Here is a 13,436-nt window from a genome sequence, read left to right as displayed (position 1 = left end):
GAAGTTCAGAACGAGAAAGGCTATATAGTTGATGCTCAAATTGAAAATCATTATACAAAATAATGAGGATTTCTATCAGCCTGGATTACATCTAACATTCGAATCTGTATACAAGGCTACATAGGATTCCGTGTAGCCAGTGGCAATGTCCGCTTTAGATATAATTCCAGGAGCTGCTTGTGGACTTGACAGCTCTCGAGCAGTTTCACCTCCGACACCTCCTAAAGCGGATCTGATTGAATAATGGCCTTACATTATTGCAAATTTTTCATTACCCCTTTTTAGCGTATAAACCCTAATACTTATTTTCAGTGTTTTTACAGTATAAACTTTAATACTCCTTTTCAATGGTTTTCACCACATAAACCCTAATAGAGTACCACAGAATGAGTCATAATAACCATAAAACCAAACGGTCAAAGAGGGAAATGGTTCCAATCGTTTTTCTACCATACATTTTTTCCATAGAGGATTTTAAAACACTTAAAATGAGGGCTGTGTTTCGTGTAGGCTTACCCTGGCGTGACGTTTTGATTACCATGTAAATCTCTCTCGAACAAGGTGAATTAGATCAATTTTCATAGCCCACCAGAATTAAATTAATAAACTAAAAATGCCATGTTGATCTGGATGAGACTGCGGAATCGAGGCAAAGGTAAGAATCTCTGGATTAACTATGAATCAATCTATCAAAATTATTTATAAAGCCCTTCTTACATCAGCTGTTATCTCAAAGTGCTATACAGAAACCCAGCCAAAAAAAAACTAAAAGCAAGCAATGCAGGTGTAGAAGCACGGTGGCTAGGAAAACTCCCTAGAAAGGCAGGAACCTAGGAAGTAACCTAGAGAGGAACCATGCTCTGAGGGGTGGCATGTCCTCTTCTGGCTGTGCCGGATTGAGAAATATAACAATTACATGGCCAAGATGTTCAAACGTTCATAGATGACCAGCAGGGTCAATGTTAGCTAAATGTAGTAATGAATAAATTGGCTACATTTCTTTAAATGGACAATTCTGTTAACTGTCTTGAGCAAGTTTTAAATTGACACAATACCTGTTAGCAAAGGTGCCAGCTAGAGATGACCTGCAGGGATTTCTACTTTGATGCTAATTAGCATTTTCAACTCTGAGAGTAAATAGAGGCGAATATGTTGATAAAAGTCACCTTGTCCGAGAGAGATTTACATGATTATCAAAACGTCACGCCAGGGTAAACCTACATGAAACACAGCCCTTATTTTAAGTGTTTCTAAAATCCCCTATGGGAAAAATGATTGGAACCATTTACCTGTTTGACCTCGAGCTTTTATGGGTATTATGACACCTCCACCATGGGGCTAAATACTCCGTTTCAATGCTTTTACCATATAAACCCTAATACTCCGTTTCAATGTTTTTACCGTATAAACCCTAATACTCAGTTTCAATGTTTTTACAGTATAAACCCTGATACTCCATTTCAATGTTTTTTCCTCTGCCTCAAACTCGAATACACCTCCGCCTGTTAAAATGTGATTTCACAGTCTGTAAGATATCTTTACAAGTCCTGCAAGCCGCCAAACTCTGCTCCTAAATCCTTCCATTCAGTAGGTAACATGCCACACCCCCATTCACAAAAGGTGTACACACAACACATCCAATGACTTTCAGGTGCAAGGTACAAAAAGTAAACGGGTTAAACTTTTCTTTCACCATGTCATACTCCTCCATTGGTAGCTAGCTATACATTCAGAATGACTATGAGGATGCCTCTGACTCCTGTTAAACAACCTCTACTCATCTCCCAAGACATAGAAACTCATAAGGTTTCTGACACATTAATGTAGAAACTCCCTTCTGTTTCCGGGGTTAGTTAGATATCGTTGAGCTCCATTGGGGGCTTCTACTTGGTTGGGTCATCATTGTGAGACTGTGGCCGTTGGGGCTTGACCTCCTGCATCTGCTCTAGTGAAGGCTGCTGCCCTTCTCGTGGTGGCGATAGAGCTGGCCGTGAGTCTCTGTTCGGATTAGGATCCCCGTTCCCGTTTCCGTTGCCATTCTGGTTCTCTTTCCTATCCTTCTCACTAGGCTGGTTCAAGATGGCGGGTACGTCCTTACAACAGAGGTACTGCTTCCAGATCTTCAGGAAAGCGTCGCGGAACTTCTTGATGCGGAAGGCGTAGACGATGGGGTTGACGGCTGAGTTGCCATGCGTGAGCAATATGGCGATGTAGATCAGGAACAGGGGTTTGTCGCAGGTCGGACAGAACAACGTGATGCAGTTGATGATGTGGAGGGGAAGCCAGCTGATGGCGAACAGGAAGAGGACCAGGGCCAGGGACTTGGCCAGTTTGAGTTCCTTGTTGTAGTACTTGTTGGGATCGGTGTGGTTGGTGGTGCAAGCCTGTAAGAATAAAGATTACCTTTAAAAATGTATTATTGTAATTAACAAATAATAATTTTGATAGCTTTTATAGGGGATCCATTTCCCCTAGATAGATCATCTAGTGACCTTGGTTCTAGTCTGTTTCTGTTTTTGCCATCTCCTTATTTTTAATTTGATTTCACCTTTATTTAACCAGGTAGGCAAGTTGAGAACACATTTATTTAACCAGGTAGGCCAGTTGAGAACACCTTTATTTAACCAGGTAGGCCAGTTGAGAACACCTTTACATAACCAGGTAGGCCAGTTAAGAACACCTTTATTTAACCAGGTAGGCCAGTTGAGAACACCTTTATTTAACCAGGTAGGCCAGTTGAGAACACCTTTACATAACCAGGTAGGCCAGTTGAGAACACCTTTACTTAACCAGGTAGGCCAGTTGAGAACACCTTTACATAACCAGGTAGGCCAGTTGAGAACACCTTTATTTAACCAGGTAGGCCAGTTGAGAACACCTTTACATAACCAGGTAGGCCAGTTGAGAACACCTTTACTTAACCAGGTAGGCCAGTTGAGAACACCTTTACTTAACCAGGTAGGCCAGTTGAGAACACCTTTACATAACCAGGTAGGCCAGTTGAGAATACCTTTATTTAACCAGGTAGGCCAGTTGAGAACACCTTTACTTAACCAGGTAGGCCAGTTGAGAACACCTTTATTTAACCAGGTAGGCCAGTTGAGAACACCTTTACTTAACCAGGTAGGCCAGTTGAGAACACCTTTACATAACCAGGTAGGCCAGTTGAGAACACCTTTATTTAACCAGGTAGGCCAGTTGAGAACACCTTTATTTAACCAGGTAGGCCAGTTGAGAACACCTTTACTTAACCAGGTAGGCCAGTTGAGAACACCTTTATTTAACCAGGTAGGCCAGTTGAGAACACCTTTATTTAACCAGGTAGGCCAGTTGAGAACACCTTTATTTAACCAGGTAGGCCAGTTGAGAACACCTTTATTTAACCAGGTAGGCCAGTTGAGAACACCTTTACTTAACCAGGTAGGCCAGTTGAGAACACCTTTATTTAACCAGGTAGGCCAGTTGAGAACAAGTTCTTATTTACAGCTGCGACCTGGCCAAGATAAAGCAAAGCAGTGCGACAAAAACAACAACACAGAGTTACACATAAACAAACGTACAGTCAGTAACACAAAGTAAAATAAAAATAGAAAAATCTATGTACAGTGTGTGGAAATGTAGATGAGTAGGGAGGTAGGCAATAAACAGGCCCTAGAGGTGAAAATAATGACAATTTAGCATTAACACTGGAGTGATAGATGTGCAGATGATGATGTGCAAGTAGAGATACTGGGGTGCAAAAGAGCAAGAGGGTAGGTAATAATATGGGGATGAGGTAGTCAGTCGGGTGTGACTATTGAGACTTATGACTTATGGAAGTTTCCTGTTCGGCATTACAATGAGTGATAAGGAATTGACAAGGTATCCCCTACAGAGGTGGGGCGAGGCTACATGGACGGGAGGAAGGGTGGTGGTCACCTCACCTTCTTGTTGAGTTGCTTGTGGATCATGTAGAAGATCTCTGTGTAAATGACCAGCATGAGGAGTAAAGGAGGCAGCACCTGTAGTGGAAAATAGTCCAGTCCAGGTTATCTCCAGTACCATGTTTTACCCCATGCACTAGTTGAGCTACAGGGCTACTAAACAACAATACATGTATCCCTGAAATGCTTTAGTTCAACAAACAACATCAGACGTCCTGACCTCAAGTCTTAGAAACATAAGATACACTGCATATAGAGAGATGTTATAATACCCAGCTGATATACTACATATAGAGAGATGTTATAATACCCAGCTGATATACTACATATAGAGAGATGTTATAATACCCAGCTGATATACTACATATATATAGAGATGTTATACTACCCAGCTGATATACTACATATAGAGAGATGTTATAATACCCAGCTGATATACTACATATAGAGAGATGTTATAATACCCAGCTGATATACTACATATAGAGAGATGTTATAATACCCAGCTGATATACTACATATAGAGAGATGTTATAATACCCAGCTGATATACTACATATAGAGAGATGTTATAATACCCAGCTGATATACTACATATAGAGATGTTATAATACCCAGCTGATATACTACATATAGAGAGATGTTATAATACCCAGCTGATATACTACATATATAGAGATGTTATAATACCCAGCTGATATACTACATATAGAGATGTTATAATACCCAGCTGATATACTACATATAGAGATGTTATAATACCCAGCTGATATACTACATATAGAGAGATGTTATAATACCCAGCTGATATACTACATATAGAGATGTTATAATACCCAGCTGATATACTACATATAGAGAGATGTTATAATACCCAGCTGATATACTGCATATAGAGAGATGTTATAATACCCAGCTGATATACTACATAAAGAGAGATGTTATAATACCCAGCTGATATACTACATATAGAGATGTTATAATACCCAGCTGATATACTACATATAGAGATGTTATAATACCCAGCTGATATACTACATAAAGAGAGATGTTATAATACCCAGCTGATATACTACATAAAGAGATGTTATAATACCCAGCTGATATACTACATATAGAGAGATGTTATAATACCCAGCTGATATACTACATATAGAGAGATGTTATAATACCCAGCTGATATACTACATATAGAGAGATGTTATAATACCCAGCTGATATACTACATAAAGAGAGATGTTATAATACCCAGCTGATATACTACATAAAGAGAGATGTTATAATACCCAGCTGATATACTACATAAAGAGAGATGTTATAATACCCAGCTGATATACTACATATATATAGAGATGTTATAATACCCAGCTGATATACTACATAAAGAGAGATGTTATAATACCCAGCTGATATACTACATATAGAGAGATGTTATAATACCCAGCTGATATACTACATAAAGAGAGATGTTATAATACCCAGCTGATATACTACATATAGAGATGTTATAATACCCAGCTGATATACTACATATAGAGAGATGTTATAATACCCAGCTGATATACGACATAAAGAGAGATGTTATAATACCCAGCTGATATACTACATATATATAGAGATGTTATAATACCCAGCTGATATACTACATATAGAGAGATGTTATAATACCCAGCTGATATACTACATATATATAGAGATGTTATAATACCCAGCTGATATACTACATATAGAGATGTTATAATACCCAGCTGATATACTACATATAGAGAGATGTTATAATACCCAGCTGATATACTACATATAGAGAGATGTTATAATACCCAGCTGATATACTACATATAGAGATGTTATAATACCCAGCTGATATACTACATAAAGAGAGATGTTATAATACCCAGCTGATATACTACATAAAGAGAGATGTTATAATACCCAGCTGATATACTACATATAGAGATGTTATAATACCCAGCTGATATACTACATATAGAGATGTTATAATACCCAGCTGATATACTACATATAGAGATGTTATAATACCCAGCTGATATACTACATAAAGAGAGATGTTATAATACCCAGCTGATATACTACATAAAGAGAGATGTTATAATACCCAGCTGATATACTACATATAGAGAGATGTTATAATACCCAGCTGATATACTACATATAGAGAGATGTTATAATACCCAGCTGATATACTACATATAGAGAGATGTTATAATACCCAGCTGATATACTACATAAAGAGAGATGTTATAATACCCAGCTGATATACTACATATATATAGAGATGTTATAATACCCAGCTGATATACTACATATAGAGATGTTATAATACCCAGCTGATATACTACATAAAGAGAGATGTTATAATACCCAGCTGATATACTACATATATAGAGATGTTATAATACCCAGCTGATATACTACATATAGAGAGATGTTATAATACCCAGCTGATATACTACATAAAGAGAGATGTTATAATAATCAGCTGATATACTACATATAGAGATGTTATAATACCCAACTGATATACTGCATATAGAGATGTTATAATACCCAACTGATATACTACATATAGAGATGTTATAATACCCAGCTGATATACTACATATAGAGATGTTATAATACCCAGCTGATATACTACATAAAGAGAGATGTTATAATACCCAGCTGATATACTACATAAAGAGAGATGTTATAATACCCAGCTGATATACTGCATATAGAGATGTTATAATACCCAACTGATATACTACATAAAGAGAGATGTTATAACACCCAGCTGATATACTACATATATATAGAGATGTTATAATACCCAGCTGATATACTACATATAGAGAGATGTTATAATACCCAGCTGATATACTACATATAGAGATGTTATAATACCCAGATGATATACTACATAAAGAGAGATGTTATAACACCCAGCTGATATACTACATATAGAGAGATGTTATAATACCCAGCTGATATACTACATAAAGAGAGATGTTATAATACCCAGCTGATATACTACATAAAGAGAGATGTTATAATACCCAGCTGATATACTACATAAAGAGAGATGTTATAATACCCAGATGATATACTACATAAAGAGAGATGTTATAACACCCAGCTGATATACTACATATAGAGATGTTATAATACCCAGATGATATACTACATAAAGAGAGATGTTATAACACCCAGCTGATATACTACATATAGAGAGATGTTATACTACCCAGCTGATATACTACATAAAGAGAGATGTTATAATACCCAGCTGATATACTACATATATATAGAGATGTTATAATACCCAGCTGATATACTACATAAAGAGAGATGTTATAATACCCAGCTGATATACTACATAAAGAGAGATGTTATAATACCCAGCTGATATACTACATAAAGAGAGATGTTATAATACCCAGCTGATATACTACATAAAGAGAGATGTTATAATACCCAGCTGATATACTACATAAAGAGATATGTTATAATACCCAGCTGATATACTACATATAGAGAGATGTTATAATACCCAGCTGATATACTACATATAGAGAGATGTTATAATACCCAGCTGATATACGACATAAAGAGAGATGTTATAATCCCCAGCTGATATACTACATATATATAGAGATGTTATAATACCCAGCTGATATACTACATATATATAGAGATGTTATAATACCCAGCTGATATACTACATATAGAGATGTTATAATACCCAGCTGATATACTACATATAGAGATGTTATAATACCCAGCTGATATACTACATATAGAGATGTTATAATACCCAGCTGATATACTACATATAGAGAGATGTTATAATACCCAGCTGATATACTACATATAGAGATGTTATAATACCCAGCTGATATACTACATATAGAGAGATGTTATAATACCCAGCTGATATACTACATATATAGAGATGTTATAATACCCAGCTGATATACTACATATAGAGATGTTATAATACCCAGCTGATATACTACATATAGAGATGTTATAATACCCAGCTGATATACTACATATATAGAGATGTTATACTACCCAGCTGATATACTACATATAGAGAGATGTTATAATACCCAGCTGATATACTACATATAGAGATGTTATAATACCCAGCTGATATACTACATATAGAGAGATGTTATAATACCCAGCTGATATACTGCATATAGAGAGATGTTATAATACCCAGCTGATATACTACATATATATAGAGATGTTATAATACCCAGCTGATATACTACATATAGAGATGTTATAATACCCAGCTGATATACTACATAAAGAGAGATGTTATAATACCCAGCTGATATACTACATAAAGAGATGTTATAATACCCAGCTGATATACTACATATAGAGATGTTATAATACCCAGCTGATATACTACATAAAGAGAGATGTTATAATACCCAGCTGATATACTACATAAAGAGAGATGTTATAATACCCAGCTGATATACTACATAAAGAGAGATGTTATAATACCCAGCTGATATACTACATATATATAGAGATGTTATAATACCCAGCTGATATACTACATAAAGAGAGATGTTATAATACCCAGCTGATATACTACATATATAGAGATGTTATAATACCCAGCTGATATATTACATATAGAGAGATGTTATAATACCCAGCTGATATACTACATAAAGAGAGATGTTATAATACCCAGCTGATATACTACATATAGAGATGTTATAATACCCAGCTGATATACTACATATAGAGAGATGTTATAATACCCAGCTGATATACGACATAAAGAGAGATGTTATAATACCCAGCTGATATACTACATATATATAGAGATGTTATAATACCCAGCTGATATACTACATATAGAGAGATGTTATAATACCCAGCTGATATACTACATATATATAGAGATGTTATAATACCCAGCTGATATACTACATATAGAGATGTTATAATACCCAGCTGATATACTACATATAGAGAGATGTTATAATACCCAGCTGATATACTACATATAGAGAGATGTTATAATACCCAGCTGATATACTACATATAGAGAGATGTTATAATACCCAGCTGATATACTACATATAGAGATGTTATAATACCCAGCTGATATACTACATAAAGAGAGATGTTATAATACCCAGCTGATATACTACATAAAGAGAGATGTTATAATACCCAGCTGATATACTACATATAGAGATGTTATAATACCCAGCTGATATACTACATATAGAGAGATGTTATAATACCCAGCTGATATACTACATATAGAGATGTTATAATACCCAGCTGATATACTACATAAAGAGAGATGTTATAATACCCAGCTGATATACTACATAAAGAGAGATGTTATAATACCCAGCTGATATACTACATATAGAGAGATGTTATAATACCCAGCTGATATACTACATATAGAGAGATGTTATAATACCCAGCTGATATACTACATATAGAGAGATGTTATAATACCCAGCTGATATACTACATAAAGAGAGATGTTATAATACCCAGCTGATATACTACATATATATAGAGATGTTATAATACCCAGCTGATATACTACATATAGAGATGTTATAATACCCAGCTGATATACTACATAAAGAGAGATGTTATAATACCCAGCTGATATACTACATATATAGAGATGTTATAATACCGAGCTGATATACTACATATAGAGAGATGTTATAATACCCAGCTGATATACTACATAAAGAGAGATGTTATAATAATCAGCTGATATACTACATATAGAGATGTTATAATACCCAACTGATATACTGCATATAGAGATGTTATAATACCCAACTGATATACTACATATAGAGATGTTATAATACCCAGCTGATATACTACATATAGAGATGTTATAATACCCAGCTGATATACTACATAAAGAGAGATGTTATAATACCCAGCTGATATACTACATAAAGAGAGATGTTATAATACCCAGCTGATATACTGCATATAGAGATGTTATAATACCCAACTGATATACTACATAAAGAGAGATGTTATAACACCCAGCTGATATACTACATATATATAGAGATGTTATAATACCCAGCTGATATACTACATATAGAGAGATGTTATAATACCCAGCTGATATACTACATATAGAGATGTTATAATACCCAGATGATATACTACATAAAGAGAGATGTTATAACACCCAGCTGATATACTACATATAGAGAGATGTTATAATACCCAGCTGATATACTACATAAAGAGAGATGTTATAATACCCAGCTGATATACTACATAAAGAGAGATGTTATAATACCCAGCTGATATACTACATAAAGAGAGATGTTATAATACCCAGATGATATACTACATAAGAGAGATGTTATAACACCCAGCTGATATACTACATATAGAGATGTTATAATACCCAGATGATATACTACATAAAGAGAGATGTTATAACACCCAGCTGATATACTACATATAGAGAGATGTTATACTACCCAGCTGATATACTACATAAAGAGAGATGTTATAATACCCAGCTGATATACTACATAAAGAGATATGTTATAATACCCAGCTGATATACGACATAAAGAGAGATGTTATAATACCCAGCTGATATACTACATATATATAGAGATGTTATAATACCCAGCTGATATACTACATAAAGAGAGATGTTATAATACCCAGCTGATATACTACATAAAGAGAGATGTTATAATACCCAGCTGATATACTACATAAAGAGATATGTTATAATACCCAGCTGATATACGACATAAAGAGAGATGTTATAATACCCAGCTGATATACTACATATAGAGAGATGTTATAATACCCAGCTGATATACTACATATAGAGAGATGTTATAATACCCAGCTGATATACGACATAAAGAGAGATGTTATAATCCCCAGCTGATATACTACATATATATAGAGATGTTATAATACCCAGCTGATATACTACATATATATAGAGATGTTATAATACCCAGCTGATATACTACATATAGAGATGTTATAATACCCAGCTGATATACTACATAAAGAGAGATGTTATAATACCCAGCTGATATACTACATAAAGAGAGATGTTATAATACCCAGCTGATATACTACATATAGAGAGATGTTATAATACCCAGCTGATATACTACATATAGAGAGATGTTATAATACCCAGCTGATATACGACATAAAGAGATATGTTATAATACCCAGCTGATATACTACATATAGAGAGATGTTATAATACCCAGCTGATATACTACATATAGAGAGATGTTATAATACCCAGCTGATATACTACATATAGAGAGATGTTATAATACCCAGCTGATATACTACATATAGAGAGATGTTATAATACCCAGCTGATATACTACATATAGAGAGATGTTATAATACCCAGATGATATACGACATAAAGAGAGATGTTATAATACCCAGCTGATATACTACATATAGAGATGTTATAATACCCAGCTGATATACTACATATAGAGATGTTATAATACCCAGCTGATATACTACATAAAGAGAGATGTTATAATACCCAGCTGATATACTACATAAAGAGAGATGTTATAATACCCAGCTGATATACTACATAAAGAGAGATGTTATAATACCCAGCTGATATACTACATATAGAGATGTTATAATACCCAGCTGATATACTACATAAAGAGATGTTATAATAATCAGCTGATATACTACATATATATAGAGATGTTATAATACCCAGCTGATATACTACATATAGAGAGATGTTATAATACCCAGCTGATATACTACATAAAGAGAGATGTTATAATACCCAGATGATATACTACATAAAGAGAGATGTTATAATACCCAGATGATATACGACATAAAGAGAGATGTTATAATACCCAGCTGATATACTACATAAAGAGAGATGTTATAATACCCAGCTGATATACTACATAAAGAGAGATGTTATAATACCCAGCTGATATACGACATAAAGAGAGATGTTATAATACCCAGCTGATATACTACATAAAGAGAGATGTTATAATACCCAGCTGATATACTACATATAGAGAGATGTTATAATACCCAGCTGATATACTACATATAGAGATGTTATAATACCCAGCTGATATACTACATAAAGAGAGATGTTATAATACCCAGCTGATATACTACATAAAGAGAGATGTTATAATACCCAGCTGATATACTACATATAGAGAGATGTTATAATACCCAGCTGATATACTACATATATATAGAGATGTTATAATAATCAGCTGATATACGACATAAAGAGAGATGTTATAATACCCAGCTGATATACTACATACATATAGAGATGTTATAATACCCAGATGATATACGACATAAAGAGAGATGTTATAATACCCAGCTGATATACTACATAAAGAGATATGTTATAATACCCAGCTGATATACTACATATATATAGAGATGTTATAATACCCAGCTGATATACGACATAAAAGAGATGTTATAATACCCAGCTGATATACTACATAAAGAGATATGTTATAATACCCAGCTGATATACTACATAAAGAGATGTTATAATACCCAGCTGATATACTACATATAGAGATGTTATAATACCCAGCTGATATACTACATATAGAGAGATGTTATAATACCCAGCTGATATACTACATATATATAGAGATGTTATAATACCCAGCTGATATACTACATAAAGAGAGATGTTATAATACCCAGCTGATATACTACATATATATAGAGATGTTATAATACCCAGCTGATATACTACATATAGAGAGATGTTATAATACCCAGCTGATATACTACATATATATAGAGATGTTATAATACCAAGCTGATATACTACATATAGAGATGTTATAATACCCAGCTGATATACTACATAAAGAGATGTTATAATACCCAGCTGATATACTACACATATAGAGATGTTATAATACCCAGCTGATATACTACATATAGAGATGTTATAATACCCAGCTGATATACTACATATAGAGAGATGTTATAATACCCAGCTGATATACTACATATATATAGAGATGTTATAATACCCAGCTGATATACTACATATATATAGAGATGTTATAATACCCAGCTGATATACTACATATATATAGAGATGTTATAATACCCAGCTGATATACTACATATATATAGAGATGTTATAATACCCAGCTGATATACTACATATATATAGAGATGTTATAATACCCAGCTGATATACTACATATAGAGATGTTATAATACCCAGCTGATATACTACATAAAGAGAGATGTTATAATACCCAGCTGATATACTACATAAAGAGAGATGTTATAATACCCAGCTGATATACTACATATAGAGAGATGTTATAATACCCAGCTGATATACTACATATAGAGAGATGTTATAATACCCAGCTGATATACGACATAAAGAGATATGTTATAATACCCAGCTGATATACTACATATAGA

General features: G+C 34.2%; 1 protein-coding gene across 1 annotated transcript in view; it reads right to left on the bottom strand.

The window, feature by feature from the left end:
* Positions 1-1,265: 1,265 nt before the first annotated feature.
* LOC135527739 (adenosine receptor A1-like) overlaps positions 1,266-13,436 on the bottom strand; it is a 29,763-nt gene continuing 17,592 nt past the window's right edge. Inside the window, exons 4-5 of the mRNA XM_064956271.1 lie at positions 3,924-4,001; positions 1,266-2,384 (exon numbers count right to left, since the gene is read on the bottom strand). Of these exons, the coding sequence (XP_064812343.1) occupies positions 1,884-2,384; positions 3,924-4,001 (579 nt within the window). The 3' untranslated portion in view covers positions 1,266-1,883. The remainder of the gene's footprint in view (positions 2,385-3,923; positions 4,002-13,436) is intronic.

This window comes from Oncorhynchus masou, chromosome 33, assembly GCF_036934945.1.
Source record: "Oncorhynchus masou masou isolate Uvic2021 chromosome 33, UVic_Omas_1.1, whole genome shotgun sequence".
In the NCBI taxonomy this organism is placed as follows: Eukaryota; Metazoa; Chordata; class Actinopteri; order Salmoniformes; family Salmonidae; genus Oncorhynchus; species Oncorhynchus masou.
Note: the sequence above shows the minus strand (reverse complement) of the source record. Positions and strands in the feature narration are given on the sequence as shown.